Source organism: Rana temporaria, chromosome 11, assembly GCF_905171775.1.
Source record: "Rana temporaria chromosome 11, aRanTem1.1, whole genome shotgun sequence".
NCBI classification, from domain to species: domain Eukaryota; kingdom Metazoa; phylum Chordata; class Amphibia; order Anura; family Ranidae; genus Rana; species Rana temporaria.
This window is the reverse complement of record NC_053499.1, coordinates 144,357,335-144,380,694: the sequence shown is the minus strand read 5'-3', so window position 1 is coordinate 144,380,694 and position 23,360 is coordinate 144,357,335. Positions and strand designations below refer to the sequence as shown.

The 23,360-nt window shown below is 48.2% G+C and overlaps 1 protein-coding gene across 5 annotated transcripts; it reads left to right on the top strand.

Annotated features, from left to right (window-relative positions):
• The first annotated feature begins 298 nt into the window (after positions 1-298).
• Positions 299-20,315, top strand: MEAK7 (MTOR associated protein, eak-7 homolog). Of its 5 annotated transcripts, none has more exons than XM_040329360.1 (9): positions 299-428; positions 5,020-5,189; positions 6,673-6,906; positions 10,311-10,455; positions 10,547-10,987; positions 13,652-13,770; positions 14,259-14,438; positions 18,171-18,334; positions 20,165-20,315. In XM_040329360.1, exons 2-8 carry the CDS (start codon positions 5,046-5,048, stop codon positions 18,285-18,287), a joined length of 1,380 nt encoding a protein of 459 aa, XP_040185294.1. In that variant the 5' UTR covers positions 299-428; positions 5,020-5,045; the 3' UTR covers positions 18,288-18,334; positions 20,165-20,315. The 5 variants fall into 5 exon arrangements, with proteins under 5 accessions (XP_040185294.1, XP_040185293.1, XP_040185291.1 ...); XM_040329359.1 differs by lacking the exon at positions 20,165-20,315 and adding an exon at positions 2,818-2,963 and having other exon boundaries at positions 5,037-5,189; positions 18,171-18,761; XM_040329357.1 differs by lacking the exon at positions 20,165-20,315 and adding an exon at positions 2,818-2,963 and having other exon boundaries at positions 18,171-18,761.
• The last annotated feature ends 3,045 nt before the right edge of the window (positions 20,316-23,360 follow it).

Below are 23,360 nucleotides of genomic sequence, written 5' to 3'. Positions count from 1 at the left end.
GCGTAACTATGGTTACGCAGGCGCAATTGCACTCTGAATCCGGGCCAGAGTCTTTTCATGAAGAAACTCCACAGACTGGGATAGAAGGGAGAGACGTCTGATATGAGCTGTCGTTTCCACACAGTCCGAGGGGCGGGGCTGGGCTGGATCAGTGCCGCCCAGCCCCGCCCCCGGGTTCAAAATGTTGAACCTGGCAGAAAGTTGAACCCTGGCATGGTTCTGTCATCCGGTGGAAGTGATGTCAGAAAGGAGGCGGGGTCTTGCTATTTTCCAGTCTCCAATATGGAGGAGGAGGGAGAACGTTCCGCCCGGCCATTAACTCCGCCCAGCTGTGTGATCTGATTGGTGGATGAAGCAATCGCCTCAGAATCCCTGGATTGGGGGCGGGGCTTGTGGTGTCACTGGAAGAGAGAAGCCCATAGAAAGAGGTGAGAACAGGAGAAGTGCGATAGATAGATGCGGTCACCTGAGAGAGAGGGGAGTGCGGTCACCTGAGAGAGAGGGGAGTGCAGTCACCTGAGAGAAGGGAGAGAGAGAGAGAAGGGAGAGAGAGAGAGAAGGGGGAGAGAGAGGGAGAGAGAGAAGGAAGAGAGAAGGGAGAGAGAGAGAGGAGGGGGAGAGAGAGAAGGGAGAGAGAGAGAGAAGGGAGAGAGAGAAGGGAGAGAGAGAGAGAAGGGGGAGAGAGGGAGAGAGAGAGAAGGGAGAGAGAGAGAGAGAAGGGAGAGAGAGAGAGAAGGGGGAGAGAGGGAGAGAGAGAGAAGGGAGAGAGAGAGAGAGAGAGAGAGAGAGAGAGAGAGAGAGAGAGAAGGGAGAGAGAGAAGGGAGAGAGAGAAGGGAGAGAGAGAGAGGAGGGGGAGAGAGAGAGAAGGGAGAGAGAGAAGGGAGAGAGAGAGAGGAGGGGGAGAGAGAGAGAAGGGAGAGAGAGAAGGGAGAGAGAGAAGGGAGAGAGAGAGAGGAGGGGGAGAGAGAGAAGGGAGAGAGAAAAGGGAGAGAGAGAGAGAGATAAGGGAGAGAGAGAGAGAAGGGAGAGGGGGAGAGAGAGAGATAAGGGAGAGAGAGAGAGAAGGGAGAGGGGGAGAGAGAGAGATAAGGGAGAGAGAGAGAGAAGGGAGAGGGGGAGAGAGAGAGATAAGGGAGAGAGAGAGAGAAGGGAGAGGGGGAGAGAGAGAGATAAGGGAGAGAGAGAAGGAAGGGAGAGAGAGAAGGGAGAGAGAGAGAGAAGGGAGAGGGGGAGAGAGAGAGATAAGGGAGAGAGAGAAGGAAGGGAGAGAGAGAAGGGAGAGAGAGAGAGAAGAGAGAGAGAGAAGGGAGAGGGGGAGAGAGAGAAGGGAGAGAGAGAAGGGAGAGAGAGAGAGAAGGGAGAGAGAGAGAGAAGGGAGAGAGAGAGAGAAGGGGGAGAGAAGGGGGAGAGAGAGAGGGGAGAGAGAGAGAGAGGGAGAGAGAAGGGGGAGGGAGAGAGAGAAGGGAGAGAGAGAGAGGGAGAGAGAAGGGGGAGGGAGAGAGAGAGAGGGAGAGAGAAGGGGGAGGGAGAGAGAAGAGAGAGGGGGGAGAGAGAGAGAGAGAGAGAAGGGGGAGAGAGAGAGAGAGAGAAGGGAGAGAAGGGAAAGGGGGAGAGAGAGAGAGAAGGGGGAGAGAGAGAGAGAGAAGGGGGAGAGAGAGAGAAGAGAGAGGGGGGGAGAGAGAAGAGAGAGGGGGGAGAGAGAGAGAAGAGAGAGGGGGGGAGAGAGAGGGAGAGAGAAGGGAGAGAGAGAGAGAGAGGGAGAGAGAGATAAGGGGGGAGAGAGAGAGAGAGAAGAGAGAGGGAGAGAGAAGGGAGAGAGAGAAGGGGGAGAGAGAGAGAAGAGAGAGGGGGGGAGAGAGAGAGAGAGAAGAGAGAGGGAGATAGAAGGGAGAGAGAGAGAGGGGGGAGAGAGAGAGGGGGGAGTGCGGTCACCTGAGAGAGAGAGAGGGGGTGCGGTCACCTGAGAGAGAGGGGAGTGCGGTCACCTGAGAGAGAGAGAGAGGGGAGTGTGGTCACCTGAGAGAGAGGGGGGGGAGTGCGGTCACCTGAGAGAGAGGGGGGGGAGTGCGGTCACCTGAGAGAGAGGGGGGGGAGTGCGGTCACCTGAGAGAGAGAGGGGGGGAGTGCGGTCACCTGAGAGAGAGGGGGGGAGTGCGGTCACCTGAGAGAGAGAGAGAGAGAGAGTGTGTGGTCACTAGAGAGAGAGAGAGAGAGGGGAGTGTGGTCACTAGAGAGAGAGGGGAGTGCGGTCACCAGAGTCCCCCCCCCCCCCATTAGAATAAAGTGATGATGTAGACCCCCCCCCCCCCATCACCCATAACACAGCCCCTCCCTGAACACTCGGCCTGTTTACAGGTAACAGTGGAGAGGAGAGTCACTATTATCTATAAACACTCTCTGTGGGATGGAGGTGACACTGTACACCGCACATAAAGTGCCAGCTTCCCTGTCATAGACCGCACTGTCCTGTCACTGACGGGGGAGACCGCACTGTCCTGTCACTGACGGGGGAGACCGCACTGTCCTGTCACTGACGGGGGAGACCGCACTGTCCTGTCACTGACGGGGGAGACCGCACTGTCCTGTCACTGACGGGGGAGACCGCACTGTCCTGTCACTGACGGGGGAGACCGCACTGTCCTGTCACTGACGGGGGAGACCGCACTGTCCTGTCACTGACGGAGGAGACCGCACTGTCCTGTCACTGACGGGGGAGACCGCACTGTCCCTCACAGTCCTGGTGATCGGTGAGGGGTGGAGTTCCGGGATTGTCTCTCCATCCAATCATCTGAGTGTCCTGATTTCCTCCTCTGCAGATCAATATCCGATCTCGTCATGGAATTTCTGTGCAGAGTATTGATGAGAGGGGGAGGGGATAGATATCCAGTGACCGCACTCCCCGTGTACACACACCAAGCTTCCTATGGTGGTCACCACTTCTCTCCCCGCTACATCCTGATCTGTATGTACTGCACATATCCTGCTCCCCCCCCCCCCCCCCCGTATATTGTGTCTGTTGGTATATCCTGGGTCCCCCCTTCCCATATGTGTTTTATTATTTCATTCTCCCTCCTCCTCCTCCGTGTATCCCGTCTCTCAGCACTGCGTTTCCCCGAAAATAAGACCAAGTCCGATTATTAATTTTGGCTACAAAAAAATGCATTATTTATTTATGTTCAATAATCTAAAAAAAATATTCCCACATCAATAAAACAAATGTAAAAAGGTTCCTGTCTTCTCTCCCCCTCCCTCCCTCCCTGTCAGCTCAGTAGCGTATCTCCTTTACGGTACGCCGACGCAGCGCATAGAGGCATCCACTGAATTCACGAAGCCAGTGCTGCCAAAACTGCGCTGGGTTTCCTAGGCGTAAGCCGGCGTAGGTGGAAGTGGGGGTGAGCCATGCAAATGAGGCGTGACCCCATGCAAATGATGGGCCGAGCGCCAGACAGATATGTATAACGAACGGCGCATGCACCGCCCCGTGGACGCATCCCAGTGCGCATGCTCAGAATCACGTCGGAACTACTCCCTAAGAAACGCCGGATCACTGCCTACGGCGTGAACGTAACCTACGCCCAGCCCTATTCACGTCCAACGTAAAATACGACGACTTGTGTTCCCTTTGCATGGATGCTGCTGAGTTACACCTCCTTTATGGGGCATAACTTTACGCCGGACGTATGACTTTACGCGCACTGCGTCGGACGGACGTTCGCGAATCGGCGTATCCCCCTCATTTGCATATGTGAATAGAAAATCGATGGGAGCGCCAAATACGTCCAGCGTAAATATGCGCCCACTCTACCCCGGCGTAGGGAGCGCCAAATACGTCCAGCTTGAATATGCGCCCACTCTACCCCGGCGTAGGCAAGTTACGTCGGTCGGATGAAGCCTATTTTCAGGCGTATCTTAGTTTCTGAGTCAGGCGCACAGATACGACGGCGCATATTTGCACTTACGCGGTGTATCTGGAGATACGTCGGCGTAAGTGCTTTGTGAATCCAGGCATCTGTCTGTTGGTGTATTCCATGCTCCTCCCTCCCCTATATAACCTGTCTGTTGGTGTATTCCATGCTCCTCCCTCCCCTATATAACCTGTCTGTTGGTGTATTCCATGCTCCTCCCTCCCCTATATAACCTGTCTGTTGGTGTATTCCATGCTCCTCCCTCCCCTATATAACCTGTCTGTTGGTGTATTCCATGCTCCTCCCTCCCCTATATAACCTGTCTGTTGGTGTATTCCATGCTCCTCCCTCCCCTATATAACCTGTCTGTTGGTGTATTCCATGCTCCTCCCTCCCCTATATAACCTGTCTGTTGGTGTATTCCATGCTCCTCCCTCCCCTATATAACCTGTCTGTTGGTGTATTCCATGCTCCACCCTCCCCTATATATTCTGTCTGTTGGTGTATTCCATGCTCCTCCCTCCCCTATATAACCTGTCTGTTGGTGTATTCCATGCTCCTCCCTCCCCTATATAACCTGTCTGTTGGTGTATTCCATGCTCCACCCTCCCCTATATATTCTGTCTGTTGGTGTATTCCATGCTCCTCCCTCCCCTATATAACCTGTCTGTTGGTGTATTCCATGCTCCTCCCTCCCCTATATAACCTGTCTGTTGGTGTATTCCATGCTCTTCCCTCCCCTATATAACCTGTCTGTTGGTGTATTCCATGCTCTTCCCTCCCCTATATAACCTGTCTGTTGGTGTATTCCATGCTCCTCCCTCCCCTATATAACCTGTCTGTTGGTGTATTCCATGCTCCTCCCTCCCCTATATAACCTGTCTGTTGGTGTATTCTATGCTCCACCCTCCCCTATATATTCTGTCTGTTGGTAAATTCCGTGTTCCCCCCCTCCCTTATATATCCTGTCTGTTGGTATATTCTATGCTCCTCTCTCGCCTATATATCCTTTCTGTTGGTTTATCCCATGCTCCTCCTCCCCCTATAGTTCCTCTCTGTTGGTATATTCCACCCATGCTCCTCTCATTTGAATATATATATATTTTTTTTTAGTGGGTGGTCTTTTGCAGTGACCGGCGATGGGGAACACAGAAAGTAGCGTCTTCCAGAAGCGCCTGGCGCAGATCCCCCCTGCTGACCAGCTTGAAATTGAGAGCAGTTTTGAAAATCTATGCCAAGCAAAGAACTCCTCCAAGAAGGGCCTGGGATTGGCTGCTTTCCAGGTAGGTCTCCCATGGGGGGGGGGCGGAGCAATCAGCTCTCATCTCCTGGACCTTGTGGGGTAACTCCGCTAAATGAAAATAATGTGTAATGTTCCTCTGGACTTCTCCTCTCCCCACAATGCACCTTCCAGGTTCTTCCTACACCCCCCTCTCTTTCCCTCTGCCAATGCTGGTCTCCGGGACTTCTCCAGAGCCTCTCCTATGCTCTGGAACTCCCTACCCCAGTATGTTTGATCAGCTTTTCCCTGACCGTCTTTAGACGATCCCTGAAAGCTCACTTATTCACGGAAGCCTATCCCACCTCCACCTAAGAATGGTACCTGAAGTTGCTGTATGCTCCCCCTTTCACTGCAAAGCTGCTACACCATGTTTTACATGTTGAGGGGGGGAGGGGGGATTTTGGGCCTGGGGGGGAGTGATCTTTTTGTTTGGGAGGGGGTGAAGGTTGGTGTTAGAAGGGGGTATGTGGGCCTAGTTGGGAGTGAACATTTTGTGTTGGTAGAGGGGTTTGGACCTAGCAGGGGGCAATGTTTTTTTTTTTTTTGTGTTGGGAGAGCTGAACCCCCCCCCCCCCTCAGGGAAATTAATGGGGTAGATTTAGGTACATTTGCGCTTTTTTTGCGGAGGCGCAGGGCAAAGTTTTTGCCCTGCGCCCCCGCAAATTTACTGCGCTGCCCTTGATTCACGGAGCAGTAGCTCCGTAAATATCGTGGGCGCGCCGGCAAAATGCCCGGCGTAAGCGCGCGCAATTTAAATGATCCCGTAGGGGGCGGGAATCATTTAAATTAGGCGCGTTCCCGCGCCGATCGTAGAGCGCATGCTCCGTCGGGAAACTTTCCCGACGTGCATTGCGGCAAATGACGTCGCAAGGACGTCATTTGCTTCAAAGTGAACGTGAATGGCGTCCAGCGCCATTCACGAATCACTTCCGCAAACTACGTAAATTTGAAATTTCGCGACGCGGGAACGACGGGTATACGTAACATTGGCTGCCCCTGCCAATAGCAGGGGCAGCCTTACGCGAAAGACGCCGTACGGAAACGACGGAAACTGCGTACGCAGGGCTCGCGTAACGTTGTGAATCGGCGTTGGTATGCAATTTGCATACTATACGCTGAGCACAACGGGAACGCCAGCTAGCGGCCATCGCAAGAATGCAGCCTAAGATATGCGGGCATAAGAGCCTTATGCCGCGCATATCTTAGGCTGCAGTCGGCGTAACGAGGTTCCTGAATCAGGAGCATTCGTTACGCCGGGGCAAGTAAGCAATTGCGCTGTGTAACTATGGTTACACAGGCGCAATTGCTTCTTGAATCCGGGCCATTATCTACATGTACAGCACCATCTAGTGGCTGAAGGGGAGATTCACATCTGTAGGGATGGGAGTTTCCAGGTTGTATGATATTTTCCTGCAGAGAGGGAGCCTCTGATCTGAAATATCCCATCATCGTCTAAATCCAGACACCTCCCTGTTTTTTCCCAGGATTCCATCGGGAACTCCCTGCCCAGCGCCATGTCTAATCGGATCTTCCATGGTATACAGAGCCAGAACCCTGCAAGCAAGGCCTCTCCTGCCCCCACGGAGATAAGTATAGAGCAATACGCTTTGTTCATTGTCGATATTCTGAGAGGAACAGTGGATGAGAAAGGCGCCGTCGCCGTTCACATGATGACATCAGACAACAAAGAGGTAGTGACAGGACAAGAGGTGCAGAAGGTGAGCCGCCATGTTGTGTTATGTGTAGCTCCACATTGGGCCACCTCCCCGATACCAGAGTCATTGTGACCCCATAACACTCGTTGGCCAACCGCACAGACATCGGCGTGCTATGTGGCCAATGGACACTGGAAAGGTCTTACACCGCACCCGGAATCTGCCATATTACCGGGACCCTCATAATGGGGTGTGGTGCACACTAGGCATTTTAACCACTGGGGCATATATACCCCCTTCCTGCCCAGGCGAAATTTCAGCTTTCGGCACTGCGTCACTTTAAATTAAAATTGCGCAGTCATGTGACGTAGCTCATAAAAAAAATTGACGTCCTTTTAGGATGAATCAATTTCTAAACATATATCATAATAAAACCATTGTACAAGCTTTGACTTTTAGCTACTTAACCACTTAAGCCCCGGACCATATTTCTGGTCAAAGACCAGAGCACTTTTTGCGATTCGGCACTGCGTTTGCGTTAACTGACAATTGCGCGGTCGTGCGACGTGGCTCCCAAACAAAATTGGCGTCTTTTTTTCCCCCACAAATAGAGCTTTCTTTTGGTGGTATTTGATCACCTCTGCGGTTTTTATTTTTTGCGATATAAACAAAAAAAGAGCGACAATTTTGAAAAAAACACAATTGTTTACTTTTTTACTGTAATAAATATCCCAATTTTAAAAAGTTTAGGCCGATACGTATTCTTTTACATATTTTGGGAGGGGGAATAAATCACAATAAGCGTATAGTGATTGGTTTGCGCAAAAGTTATAGCGTTTACAAAATAGGGGGTAGAATTCTGACATTTTTTTTTCACTAGTAATAGCGGCGATCTGTGATTTTTGTCAGGACTGCGACATTATGGCGGACACATCTGACACTTTTTGACACATTTTTGGGACATTTGCATTTATACAGCGAACAGTGCTATAAATATGCACTGATTACTTTTATAAATGTGACTGGCAGGGAAGGGGTTAACACTAGGGGGCGAGGAAGGGGTTAAATGTGTTCCCTAGGAGTGATTCTAACTGTGAGGGGACTGACTGTGGGAGGTGACCGATCTGTGTCCCTATGTACAAGGGACACAGCATCGGTCTCCTCTCCCTGACAGGACATGAATCTCTGTGCTCTGTCATGTCCCTGGCTTTGTCACTGCCGATCGCGGGTACCCGGCCGACATCGCGGCCGACAGGCACGTGCATCGGCTTCTCAGTGACGCGACGAGCACATGCGTGCCCCCCCCCCCCCCCCCCAATGGCCGGAGGACCTGAGGCCGTAAAAAGACGGCCTCCCAGCATTGTAGAGCCGTCTTTTTACTATGGCCCGGGTCTGAAGAAGTTAATCCATTCCCCATGCAGGGCTGCTGTGCTTAGTGGCTCCGGGATGTACAGATGTTGTGCACATCCCTGTGCTGGCTGTGATTGCTGTCTGTTGCTAAAGCTGGACGTGTCGCAGCAAGCTGTGTGCTTCATCGGCTCCACTCGCAGTTCTTATTAGGAACATGCATAGAAGGGTGACACACATAGGTAGATTCACAGAGAGTTAGGCCGGCTTATCTCCAGATAAGCCGACCTAACTCTGAATCTATGCCAGCGTTTGTTTAAGCGTATGCTCAAACAGAGATACGCTTAAACAAAGCTAAGATAGAACGGCGCAAGCCGTTCTATCTTAGCTTGCAATGTTTCTGATGGCCGCTAGATGGCGCGTCCATTGCGGCCGGCGTAGATTATGTAAATGAGGGGATACGCCGATTCACGAACGTACGCCACGTTTCCGTAAGGGATAGGCCGCCTAAAGTTAGAGCTATGCTCTAGTGGCCTAGACAATGTTAAGTATGGCCGCCGTTCCCGCCGCAAAATTCGAAATGTTAACGTCGTTTGCGTAAGTTGTCCGAATCGGGATTTACGTCGTTTACGTCCACGTCGAAATCAATAGGCCCGTACGGCGTACTTAGCCGCAATGCACACTGGGAAATGTAGTCGCCCGGCGCATGCGCAGTGTCAAAAAACGTGAGGTCAAGCCTCATTTCCATACAACACGCCCCCCTCCAAGCAATTTGAATTAGGCGCCCTTACGCCCGCTCGTTTTAGGCTACGCCGCCGTAGATTAGCAGGTAAGTAGATTGTGAATCACTACTAGCCTAACTAATTTACGGCGGTGTAGCCTAAACAGGCTAGGCCGCCCTAAAGTTAAGCCAATGTGTGTGAATCTACCTAACAATGCGTACAAAGGCAGCGTTGTCACCCTGGAAGTGTGTGACCTTTATATTAACATTTGACAGCCATTAAAGCAAAAAAGGAATAACCACTTCACCTGGCTGGAGGTCCTATGACGTCCTGGGAGTGAAGTGGTTATACTGGGATGATGTCTGCACATGCAGGTATCATCCTGGTATCAATTTACAGCCGGCAATTCCCTGTAAAGCAGAAGTGACTTGTGGTGGAAGGGGCTTCCCCTGTGATTGCTTCAGCCAACAGCATTGGCTGCACTACATAGAAGGTGAGGAACTGATGTTTTTTTTCTCTCTGTGACCTCAAAAATCAGAAGCAATCAGGATTTTGTCACTTCCGGTTTTGGTTCTTAGTTCACCTGGCTGTTAACGGCCAGGGAAGTGACCGATCTGTGTCTGATGGACTGCACTCGAGGCCATGGAGAGATCTGGGGTCTAGTTGACCCCCTCCGAGCTCCCCATAAAGAGGACCTTTCACACCCAATGCTATCACAATGGATGTTGTCCATCCCTTGTGATGGCAATAAAGTTGGGGGGGGGGGGGGGAGATTTTAAATAAAATATTAAGAATAAAAAAAAATTCAAGCTCCCCTCTCTCCGGTTGCTCACATGCAAATCCATACACGTACATAAGGTCCCGCACGCATGTGTAAACGATGATCGCACCACACATGTGAGGTATCGTCCCAATTGTCAGAGCAAGAACAATAATGTTGGCTCCAGACTTGTGGAACTCTAAACTGGTAACCTGTAAAGGTATTTTAAAGATGTTTAGGTATTGTAGTTTGGCGCCATTTCACGAGCCTATGTAATTTTAAAGCATGGCCTGTTGGGTATCTACCGTATTTAGCCTAGGTTCACATCTATGTGTTTTTTAGTGCATTTTGCATTTAACATGGTTTCGTATGGGATATGTTCACATCTTTTGCCAATTATTATTATTATTTTTATTATTAGTAGTAGTATTATTATTATTAATTTATTTTTATTTTTTTAAATGGCATGGGGTCCTCCCCAAAATCCATATCCGAGCAGGCAGGCCAGGAAAGGGCGGATGAGCGAATCATTCCCTTTAGCATGACGGCGGAGCAGCCAGTCTTTGTGATTTAATAGAATAACGCAGAACTTGGTGAACATGCGTCATAACAAGGAACGACCGTTTCTCTTTCCCCAGTTCCTGGAGGATCTGATTTGGGCGGTGGTGTACGTACTACAACGAGAAAACGCATTGCGCGGCTGGAGCCTGGAAAACACCCACGACTGTAAATCAGGGACGCTCACTCTGGCCGCACAGCTGCTGTCACCGTTACATTCAGCAGGTATGTGATATTTCCACCTCCTGATTTTTTTTTTTTTCCCTTCCTTGTTTTATTGAGCTATAGACAATTCTTCTCACCTTCTGTGTTCCAGGTGAACAGACCGTTAAAGAGGTGGAGCGCCTTAGTTCCTCCTACACCCAGACCTCTATAACAGACTGGCTGTACAAGACTCCAATGGTTTCTATGTTTCTGCGGATCGTGGTGAGGCTGGGTTTGTCCATCATGAGGAAGAGAACAGAGCAGCAGCTGGACCTCGGCTCTCTGGTACCAAAATGTAAGAAAGGCAAGCTGACGTCCTTCTGCAGCCTCCTGGACTTCCCTTCCGTCATGTTTCTGAATTCTCACCTCCCCTCTGAAATGCAGCAGCGCTGGCGTCTTCTCTTCTCCACCCAGATTCACGGAGAGAGCTTCTCCAAGCTCTGTGGACAACTGGTGGACCAGGGACCGAGCCTGCTGGTTCTCCGGGACTCTGACGGCTCCATCTTTGGAGGGTTCGCCTCGCAGAGCTGGGAGGTAAAGCCACAGTTTAAAGGTGAGGTCCTAGGCTACCAAAATGGGGCAACAGTGGGGAACCAGTGCCATAATAGAGCTGTGACAGAAGACAAGTGCCACAAAAAAATAGCCAGGGCTGGGGACCAGTACCCTAACAGATCCAGCATAGGGAACCAGTGCAATGGCAGGGGACCAGTGTCATACAGTGCCTTGAAAACATTTTCGTACCCCTTGAAATTTTCCACATTCTCATTTTTACAACCAAAAACGCAAATGTATTTTATTGGGATTTTATGTAATGGACCAAAAAAAGTGGCACATAATTGTGAAGTGAAAGGAAAATGATAACTGGTTTTAATGATATTTTTTTTTTTTTTTTTACAAATATGTGAAAAGTGTGACGTGCATTTGTATTCAGCCCCCTTTACTGTGATACCCCTAACTAAAATCTAATGGAACAAATTGCCTTCAGAAGTCACCTGTGTTTCATTTAATCTCAGTATAAATACAGCTGTTCTTTGAAGCCCTCAGAGGTTTGTTAGAGAACCTTAGTGAGCAAACGGCATCATAAGGGGCCAAGGAACACACCAGACAGGTCAGGGATAAAGTTGTGGAGAAGTTGAAAGCAGGGTTAGGTTATAAAAAAAATAAAAAAAAATATATCTCAAGCTTTAAACATCTCACGGAGCTCTGTTCAATCCATCATCCGAAAATGGAAAGAGTATGTCACAACTGCAAACCTACCAAGACATAGCCATCCACCTAAACTGACAGGCCGGGCAAAGAGAGCATTCATCAGAGAAGCAGCCAAGAGGCCCATGGGAACTCTGGAGGAGCTGCAGAGATCCACAGCTCAGGTGGGAGAATCTGTCCACAGGACAACTATTAGTCGTGCTCTCCACAAATCTGCCCTTTATGGAAGAGTGACAAGAAGAAAGTCATTGTTGAAAGAAAGCCATAAGAAGTCCCGTTTGCGAGAAGCCATGTGGGGGACACAGCAAACATAAGGAAGAAGGTGCTCTGGTCAGATGAGGCCAAAATTAAACTTTCTGGTCTAAAAGCAAAACGCTGTGTGTGGCAGAAAACTAACACTGCACATCACCCTGAACACACCATCCCCACCGTGAAACATGGTGGTGGCAGCATCATATTGTGGGATGCTTTTCTTCAGCAGGGACAGGGAAGCTGGTCAGAGTTGATGGGAAGATGGATGGAGCCAAATACACGTCAGTGGACCAGTACCATAACAGAGCAAAGATATGGAATCTGTGCCTAAATAGAGCCACAACAGAACCAGTACCATAGGAGAGCTAGGGTAAGAGACCAGTGCCATAACAGAGCCAGAATATGAGACCAAGCACCATAACAGAGCAAAGATACAGGATTAATGCCTTAACAAAGCTCCAACAGGGAACCAGTGCCATAAGAGAGACGTGGCAGGGACCAGAGCCAAAACAGACAGAGCAAGGTAACATAACTGTCACTGAAGAGCAGAAATGAGGCGCTAGATTCAAACCTTCAGTAAGTGGGGAAAGACATTAATCAAGCCTGGTGGCTTGGGTTTATCAGCTTTTTGCAAACTGAGGGGCCCTTCAAACAAGGAAATTTTAAGAAATAACCGAGCCACGACAGGGGAACGTACCATAACCAAGTCCGAATAGGGGAGTAGTACCACAACAGAGCGAAGGTGACATAAGACAGCCAGGGCAAGGGAACAGTGCTATAAGAGCACAAGGACATGGGTCCAATGCCATAACTGAGCCAGGATAGGCGACCAAAGCCATAACTGAGCCAGGATAGGCGACCAGAGCCATAACTGAGCCAGGATAGGCGACCAGAGCCATAACTGAGCCAGGATAGGCGACCAGAGCCATAACTGAGCCATGATAGGCGACCAGAGCCATAACTGAGCCATGATAGGCGACCAGAGCCATAACAGGCGACCAGAGCCATAACTGAGCCCGTATAGGCGACCAGAGCCATAACTGAGCCAGGATAGGCGACCAGAGCCATAACTGAGCCAGGATAGGCGACCAGAGCCATAACTGAGCCAGGATAGGCGACCAGAGCCATAACTGAGCCAGGATAGGCGACCAGAGCCATAACTGAGCCAGGATAGGCGACCAGAGTTATAACTGAGCCAGGATAGGCGACCAGAGCCATAACTGAGCCAGGATAGGCGACCAGAGCCATAACTGAGCCAGGATAGGCGACCAGAGCAATAACTGAGCCAGGATAGGCGACCAGAGCCATAACTGAGCCCGTATAGGCGATCAGAGCCATAACTGAGCCAGGATAGGCGACCTGAGCCAGGATAGGCGACCAGAGCCATAACCAGTGCCTTGGTAGAGCAGTGACAACTCTTCAATTCCTCATCTCTAAATTGCACCAATAGTTCGTAAGATTATTATATCCTTTATTGTTTACAGAAGTGTTTCTAGTCATTAATAATCATTTGGTCACTATACTGGTACTTATTGTGTTATTGCCACAGTGACCAGACCCACCATGTGCCTGCTGGGGTGTTTCCCCTCCTCCCACACACCGCACTGACTGGCCTGGTGATGTTGGCAAAAAGCATAGGATTGAGCAACTGTCATTTTTTGTCTTTGGATATCTTAAGCCACATCTCTGGGGCTCTCCCCTTGATGATATTGTGGAACCTCCATTATGTGACAACTCTCAATTTTTTTGCCCCCAATAGGAGACAGCAGATGCTTCCTCTTTACTGTGTCCCCAAATCTTAATATCTACACCTACACTGGTTATAACGACCACTACATGTACCTGAACCACGGACAACAGACCATGCCGAATGGACTGGTGAGTGTCCGCCTCCCTCTGTCCATTTACCAATCCTGCATGCAATCTGTAGATTAACATTCCCATGCAGAGGGAATGTAATATTATGTCAGCTACTGTGTGAAATGGTAATCATATAAAGCCTTAAAGCGGTGTTCCGCCCCCCCAAAAAAATATTAAAAGCCAGCAGCTACACATACTGCAGCTGCTGGCTTTTAATAATAGGACACTTGCCTGTCCTGGAGTCTAGCGATGTCGGCACCGCAGCTAATGTTTCCATCAGCTGTCGGGTGCTGCCCCCGCCATTGCAGGTAAGGGTACCCGGCAGTGTAGCCTTTCAGCTTCACGCCGGGAACCCTACTGCGCATGCTGCTGACTTAAAAAAAAAAAAATGAGGGGTCGAACTCTGCTATCCTATAATAAAAAAACAAAAGCGTCAAATGTATTAAACAGCTTGCCAAATAATTGACGTACATGTCCTCAATGTCAGTGTGTTTGGTTTCCGGCAGGGCATGGGAGGACAACATGATTATTTTGGTCTGTGGATCGATAGTAACTTTGGGAAAGGACACAGCAGAGCCAAGCCGCGGTGTACCACCTATAACAGTCCCCAGCTGTCCGGGAAAGAGGATTTCGCTATAGACACCATGGAGGTCTGGGCACTTGGAGAGCTGCCGGAACACCTACAGGTAGGAAGGAAAAATCCTCAGTAAATTCGGCTTCATACCAGTGCTGTATCCACTATGAGCCCTCCATGTGATTTATGTCTGACTTTCATTTGCTGTTACCTTGTCCTAGGCACAGCCAGGCAACTAGCATTTTCAGAAGAAAGTAAGCCAAGGATAGCTCAATAGTAACTTTCTGTGCTGGTACTTCTGCCAGTCTGAAGCAGTTAAAGAAACTGTGCACATAACCTCAGATTATATTATTCAGGATTTAAACACTCACTGGAGTGCAGTGTAATTGCCGCTAAGTGAATTGGTAAACTGTTGATTCTTTGGAACATTACAGCTGTGCGTTAATTAAAAAGCCCGCCATTTATACCCTCCTCCTATCCCAAGTGGTCAGATTTAGTGCTTCTGTAGCTGGACATGCATGGATTCAAAATTCAGCCTGTTCAGTAGGGACCAGATGAATTTCGATCCATGTATGGGCAGGCTGGTTGTAGACACGTCTATTGATCGATGTGTGTACAACCAGCCTGCCTATTCCCCCCCCCCCCCCCTAACGCTGGCGACGATGATCATTAAACGATAATGGGTAAATGATAATGGCGCTGCTAATGTGTAATATGTACTCAAGTGTTGAATTAAAGTGATATGTGCAAAAAACATGAACAACTGTAGAAAATTGAAACGCCTTATAAAAAGTGCAAATGCCATAAACAAAGTGCAATAATAGCTGATCAAAGTATTACAGTAATAACTATGTGAGCATAATTAAAGTTCATAAATGTAAAGTTCATAAGATTTCAGTAAAAATTTGGAGTGAAAAAAGTGCTGCAAAAATAGTGCATAAAGCCAGGCAAATTCTTCGTGTCACTCTCGTGCCCCCCTCATGTGCTGCACTCACCAGATGACACTACCCATTAAAAGGTAACCAGCCTTCACCCCGTACCAAATGACTGTAATTGGGGTCCTCACTGTAGCCTCTTTGATTTCCTCTGCCCCAGTGAGCTCATGAAAACACAATGATACCCATAGCGTAACCCAGCTAAACTATTGTTCATTGCGCAGAAAATGGGTAGACTTACAAAAATCTGAATGAATACAGGTGTTGTGTACAAAAGTCAGGAAGTCCGGGTTGCGGTGCGTTACACGGACCAAACTAGATGTGACGTAAAGATGCAAATGGCTCTGTATTGCACGTTTTGTCACAAAGACGTCAGTGGAAGAGGCACCATATTGCTCCACCATCCGGTTTAGCTAGGGTGCGGTAGCCTAGCAACCTGAGACCATGTGACTTGGGCCGTTGTAATCTGACGGCGACGAGAGCTCCCTGCTGTCAGAATACACTACTACTACAGCGGGAAGGTTTTTCCTATCCACCTTGAATGTGTGGATGGAGGAATCAAAATCTTTTGTTCAGCCTGCTGGTTGAATGAACAAAAAAAGATGCATAGTGTATGGGCTACCTTAGGTTTTGGGCTTGTGCCCACCTGTCCATGAATTGTGTAACCACCTGCTCATGCTGCAGTACGTTGGCGGGACTGCAGTAGGCTGTATGAAGGGCTAGTGCCAGAACCAAGAGACGCGTTTACTGCATATTGAATGTCTTCTGAAACTTTCAAGGGGGTGAGAGATACCGAACGTTGGAGGAATTTGGGCAGTAGGAGAACCAGGGGCAGGAAAGCGTGTGCCAGGATGAAAATAAAAGCCGCTGCGCATGGAAACTGCATCTTTGGAGCCAATTTAAAGCCTGTATTCTCCCAATCACTAAAATCTTATATAAGCTTTGACACGTTTTTTTTTATTTTTTTTTTGTAAATCTGTTTATTGAATTTTAAAACATTCAACAAAAAGAAGAATACAACATACATTCCAACAGACATTGGTCATGACAAAAATTGGCTAAGGTACATACAGAAATATGATACGAGGCAATCTGATTACATAAAATAAGGTGGGGAGCTCAAGTCATCACAATGGTCTCATGGAGCCGTCATTCACGGGTAGAAGGACAACTCCGGGCTAAAAAAAAAAAAAAAAAAACCCCAGTGCAACTAAAACCCCCAGTGCAACTCAGAGACACATGATATATTAGGCCGCGTACAGACGAGCATACATGTACGATGAAACCGGTCCGCCGGACCGTTTTCACCGTACATGTATGCCCGGGGATTTCTGTATGGTGGCTGTACTCACCATCATACAGAAATCCGCGCGTAAACAATACGCGGGGCGTGTCCGCGCCACGACGATGACGCGGCGACGTGGGCGGCCCTGCCAGTTCAATGCTTCCACGCATGCGTCAAAGTCATTTGACGCATGCGAGGGATGGCGGGCGCTCTGACATGTACGGTAGGTCTGTACAGACGACCGAACATGTCCGAGCGGGCAGGATTTCAGCGGGCTGTTTTAAAACAAGTCCAGAAATATTTGCCAGCTGGAAAAAGGCCCAGCAGGCAAATGTTTGCTGGAATCCTGTCCGCTCGGACCTACACACGACCGAACATGTCTGCTGAAACTGGTCCACGGACCAGTTTCAGCAGACATGTTCGGTCGTGTGTACGGCCCATTACAGTCGTAGAATCCTATACAACAGCAGGGAACAAAGAATTAAGTGGAGTTTGGGTCTGCGGCAGCTTTGACACGTTTAAGTTGATTTCAAAATGTGTTTTCCACTTGTTAAATATGCAGCTTTCATGGAGATAATCTCTGGGGATCCTGCCACAGAGGTAATGTTCAGGCCCTTCCTGATATAGGGTGACTGCACTCTGTTGCTGTCTCCCAGTTGCTGTTCTGCTTTGCCGCACTCATCCCTGGAGGAGACTACCAGCGGCCCTTTCTTTCCCTTTCCTGACCCCCCAGGGCACCATTTCTCTCACTGCTACAAGGCCCTATTCCTGCCACTGTCCATGGGGCAGGAATATTGACTACATCCATGAGGCACCGAACTGTGTCCATGGGGCACCTAGCTATGCCATTAGGCACCCAATAACATCTGTGCGCTGCCTAACTACATCCATGAGGCAGGTATAGGTTGAGGAGTCCCAAGGATTCCCCACAAACCCGGAGTCTCCAATGAAAAAATGTGGGCAGGGAGGACTATACCGGTACTCTATGTAAAGGTTCAAAAACCTAAGTAGTTCATTTAAGGTAAGTTTAAGAAAATGTTTATTTACATATAGACATTAAGACAACAATAAATAAAAATTACATCACATTAAAACCCATTACAAACAAAACAAACTTGACCACAATCAGGTCACCGGTTGTGCAATCCCCATTTTGTTACAGACGGGGTAGGGTATCGGTGAAACAATTGGGATCGTGAGACCAAAAGTCTCGAGTCTCGACTAGTTTCGCTTCATCAGGAGACGGTCTAAAAACATAACATAAAACAAACATAAGGCATTAGAAACAACACATTGTTATTTGTATCTGGGGTTCTTTGTGTAAAAAGAGCGCCCCAAAGAACAATATAGCATATAATAGGGGAGGGGAAGAACATCCATGAGGCACTGAACTTTGTCCATGGGGCGCCTAGCTATGCCATTAGGCACCTAATAACATTCGCGGGCTGCCTAACTGCATGCATGAGGTGCCTAACTGTGTCCATGGGGTGCCTAGATATGCCATATGACACATAATAACATCTGCGGGCTGCCTAACTACTTTCCCCAACATCCTGTGTGTGCGGACCCTCTCGCTGTTGGGAACTTTGACTTCATAAAAAACAAATAATTTTTATGCTTTCAGGCCAAAAACAAGAAGAGTGTCCTGGACGCGAACCCGGAGGTGCAGGCTCTGCTGGAGATGACAGGAAGGGCTCGTCAGAGCGAAGGACTGAGGGATAAAGAAGAAGACGACGAGTAGAGATAAAGAGGATCCTCTGTGACAAGTTGTTCAGCTGCAGAGCCTCTGTAGGATGAGTTTGTATTTCCATATTGGGACCACATGGGGGCGACACAGCAGAGATCTAACTGGAGACCTGTGCTTCAGGATGTGTGCTAATCTCGGGAGTCTACTGGTTACTGATCAGCCCTGTGGCTTGCAGCTCCTGTTCCTCCTCTCTGGGAAGAAAGTTCTGCTTTATGTACTTTGACCTGCTTAAGCGAATTGCATTGAACACAAAGGAAGACTCTAATTTTGTGTTCAGACACAGCCAGATACCTCGACCAGCAGGACTGGCTGACCTATTGGGTGCTTCTTCCAGGTACCTCTCCCAGAATTGCATTTTCAGACACAGGTCAGCAATGGTAGTCTACATAACTCTAATAGGAAATCTTTCCTTGAAAACTAAACTCCAAACAGATACGATAAAAATAAAATGACACTTGGCGGAACTCATGTATTTCTTATACAATTTCTTTAAATGCAGCGTATGTAAATCCCCGATATCTGGCTCCTGTACAGCCACACTCAGACTGGGAGTGGGAGAGGGTTCATCATTCTGTGCTGACAAGCTGAAAGGAGGAGAGGTGAGCTCACGAGTCTGCTGCTGCTCCTGCATTGTCCAATCACAGGCTGGGGGTGGGACCTACCTAGCTGTGTTGGTTCTCCTGCAGTAGAGCAAGCGCCGGGTCACCAGTTAAATATCAGGACTGGCTGAACAGGAACAGAAATCCTTGTGGCAGGGAAGAGAGCTCTAATCAATGCCGCTGATAGGGGGGGACCACCAGTCCTCCTGTAGGGGGCCCAGGCACACAGGGGGGCCTGAACAGCAGGAGGAATCAGTGTGGATGGGCGAGAGTGTGTCTCTCCCTGCGCTGGCTTTCAGCTGCTGCAGGGAGAGACACAGACACAAGGCATCATTTCTGTAATTGCTCCCCCCCACACCAAACCCTCCCCCTGTTTTTCTTGCTTTTGATCCCCCCCCCTGGGTGCCCTCCTTTTACTGTGCCGCACCCACCCCCATCGCCCCCATCCCATGGCACTGTCAACTTCCCTGTCCTGTAAAATAATTAAATGTAAAAAAAATGTAAACATTGTAAAATAAGATTTTTAAATTTAATTTTTTTATGTAAAGAAATATATAAAAAAGGGCTATTTCACACAGGTTCCCTGCTGTGTTTGTGTCCGTTAATAAATATTTTGGTGTATTTTTTGTGAAAAAAATGTTTTGATATATTGGGGTGGCCCTGCCTGGTAAGCTGTATGGGGCCCCGTAATTTCTCACAGCAGCCCTGGCTCTAATAGAAGAATTTTATCTGAAGATCAGCTTTAGCTCATATCTACTGTGAGATGGAGGACACCGACACTCAGAGGAAGATGGGGTACCCGGGGTCCTGGGGGGAATGATCGCCTTCTCATTTTATTAGAGGGTCCGGATTTCCTTTCAGAGGGATCTCTTTTTTTAAAAGCGGGAGGGGGTAAAAAAGTAATCCAGGGCCACAAGGCTTCAGGGGCCGCGAGGATGTCACACCATAGGTCAAAGAATACAGTGGAATGCCAAGAATGTGAAAATTTATGGAAAAAAACTTTATTGATACAAAATAGACATAAAAAATAAAGCATGATGTTAGTGCAATGCATGAACAAAGTCTCAATGGAAATCAATGAACGCAGACATTTAGGGTTTATAGTAATCTCCTTTATTGACCAATATAAGTCATTAATCAACTGCCTGAGGAAAAAAAGTCCTAAAAGCTTGCACCTTTAACAACATCATAAAGGACTGGTACACTTTAGAACAAAGTGCATGAACCCTTTTTTGCCCTCCTCCTGACCCAACCCTCCTTCTTCCTCCACAGATACACACTTACCTCAATCTGGTGGTCGCAGTTCCACTGTTTGTTTACATCCAGAGGTGAATGTTGTAACAGACCTATGTATTCTGCCTGGACATTTATAATCTTCATGCAGGGAGGACTACAAGGAACTGCATGGCTTGTCACAATTGGATGTACCACATTGTATTCTGAGCTCAAAGGGTTAATTGGACAAGGGTCTCTTTCAGAGCTGAATGCCAATGTTCCCTTTGCATAGCTAATGAACTCTCTTTTGTGTAGGAACAGCCTCCTGTGAGGTGTATGCTGATGGGGATTAGGTGTGAGTGATAATTGTTTTAAAGGTTAATTGAATTCTATTGTCTGATCAAGCTAAGTTTAGGAGCCAAAACGTCTAGCGACTGATTGGCTCAAGGGAATGTCATTATTTCAAAGTATGTGTATTGAAGCCCCCCCTGGGTGGGGGGGGGGGAGTGTCATTTGTTTCTGTACAGTTTGTAACCAGATATAAGGAGGTAAAATGTGGCATTAAAAGTCAGTCTGCTTGACTCTGCAAACGTAGCCCGTCTCGTTTCTTGGAAGGGCGTTCGATGGGATATACCGGCGGTACCTGCATATCGCAGCTTGCCAGGGAAAAGGACGTCTCCAACGGCTAAGACCCTCTCACTATCAGGGTAGCCGTTACAAATGTCTACATTGTCCTGGCCGCGCCTGTGCACTACAGCCCCATAGACTTCAAAGTCCTGTTCGGATCTCACATTGGGGGAACGAGCGTTCCTACTTGTGATCTTAAAGGCGCAATTTATGTTTCCGCGTGTGGTGCATAGGATGGCCCATTCACTTAAATGGGCTGCCCTATGCCCCTTTCGTGTCCAAAAGAAGCTCCTGCTCCTTTTTTTGGGTGCCAAGCAAGGTGCGAAATTTTAAACACACTTTTTTCCCTGAATGTCGTGCCACAATCATGGCATAATAGCACCACACTTGGGGTGCCATTAAGAATAAGCGAGTTGCGCATTTTGCCATAATTTAAATTCACACAGGATCGTGGCAATTCCAAATCCCTAATGTGTACGGGGCTCAAGGGGTCGTCTCCGGCTTCAGGGCAAATCCTTATTGATTTCTATGGGGCTCTAATGCACCGGCTCGGTCAGCAAAGTGAAGATTTGCACTGCTAAGTGTAAACAAAAGGTTGGATGTAAAACAGACCATATGATAACAAATAGCTGGATGTAAACAGACAGTGTGTAAACAGACCATATGATGATAACAAATAGCTGGATGTAAACAGACAGTATGGCCCGGATTCACAAAGCACTTACGCCAACGTATCTCGAGATACGCTGCGTAAGTGTAACTATGCGCCGTCTTATCTGTGCGCCCTGCCCACAGTCTGAGATACGCCTGAAAATAGGCTTCCTACGACCGACTTATCTTGCCTACGCCGTCATATCGTGGGCGCATAGTTACGCCGGGCGCATTTGCCGCTCTAATAGATTTTCTATGCACATATGCAAATGAGGGAGATACGCCGATTCACAAACGTAGTTGCGCCCGGCGCATAATATACGCGGTTTTCATAAGTCGTACGTCCGGCGTAAAGTTATTCCCCATATAGGAGGCGCAACTCATGCAAAGGTATGGACCAGGGAACACAGCCGTCGTATCTTTTGTCGTTTACGTTGTACGTGAATATGACTAGGCGTAGCTTACGCTCATGTCGTAGGCAGGGATTCAACGTATCTTAGGCAGTTGTTTCGACGTGATTCTGAGCATGCGCACTGGGATGCGGCCACGGGACGGCGCATGCGCTGTTCGTTTTATGTACTTCTATGACGCTTGGCCCATCATTTGCATGGGGTCACACCTCATTAGCATGGCTCACGCCCACTTCCACCTACGCTGGCTTACGCCGAGGAAACCCAGCGTATCTTTAAGAGCGAGTGCTTTGTGAATCCAGTGCTTGCCTCTCTGCGCTGCGTCGGCGTAGTGTATATTAGATACGCTACGCCCGCCTAAATATGCGCCGATGTCTGTGAATCCGGGCCTATGTAAACAAATAGCTGGATGTAAACAGACCATATGATGATAACAAATAGCTGCATATGAAGAGACCATATATATAAACAAATAAGTGGAAGTAAACAAATGGCTGGATGTAAACAGACCATAAGATAACAAATATGTGGATGTAAACAAACAGCTAGATGTAAAAAATAAATATAACAAAAAAAAAACACCTTTGGAGGGTAGGTTAGGTCAAGAAGTGGAAGCCGTTAAATGCACATTATTTTAAAGTGCACTTATCCTTTAAAATGAGCCAATAAAGGGAATCACTTTAACTCCTGAAATCCTTCACATAATAAGTGGACCTGAGCATTGGACATGGGACAAAGTTCTTCACCCAGAGAAGATGTGTGGAGGTCCATCATGTAACACTGCATGTAACGTCACACCCTCTGATCAAGGGACGCACCCCTTTATTAAGTCTGAAGGGACCCCACTGGAACCTCTGGGGGGGGGATTCTAGTCAATGTCAGATTTCCTTCCCCGAGGAGAAGATGAATTCTGATGTCACTGGAATGTCAGTTCTGATCAATTAAACCACTGTGCTTATCTCACTGCTTCTTCACAATATTCATCAAAAGTAAAAAAGAAAAATCTGGACCTAAAAACGTTAAAAACAAAAATGTGTATATATTGAGGATTATCAGTCCTTAGATGTGGTGTCTTGATTTTCTTTTTTCAGTCCGAGAACATTTTCAACCAGTAGAGAAAAATACCTGTTGATCCTTCCAGAAATGCAGGGTCCTTGTCATTACTTGTTGGTGGGATTGAAAATATAAAATTAATCTTTCCTCCAAGCTATCTAAACGAATAATCTCCTCCCCTGCCATGTAATAGAGGAGGACTTGTTTGTTGCCCAAATCAGCACAGCCTTGGATGACAATACTGCACCTCCATGGATAAGATAGGGGAGGGAGCGTTGTCACCTAAAACACCACTGCCACATCTAAAGCCTCATAGGCCCCGTACACACGAGGAGACATGTCCGATAAAAACGGTCTGCGGACCGTTTTCATCGGACATGTCTCCTGGGAGCTTTTGGTCTGATGTGTGTACACACCATCAGACCAAAATCCCCGCGGACAGAGAACGCGGTGACGTAGAAGACACCGACGTTCTCAAACACGGAAGTGCAATGCTTCCACGCATGCGTCGA

Excerpts from the sequence above, each read along its gene's own strand:
- MEAK7 (XM_040329360.1), top strand. The coding sequence starts at position 5,046 with ATGGGGAACACAGAAAGTAGCGTCTTCCAGAAGCGCCTGGCGCAGATC. Across the intron at positions 13,771-14,258 it reads AGACCATGCCGAATGGACTG|GGCATGGGAGGACAACATGA; the intron begins GTGAGTGTCCGC and ends GGTTTCCGGCAG. Across the intron at positions 14,439-18,170 it reads AGCTGCCGGAACACCTACAG|GCCAAAAACAAGAAGAGTGT; the intron begins GTAGGAAGGAAA and ends TTATGCTTTCAG.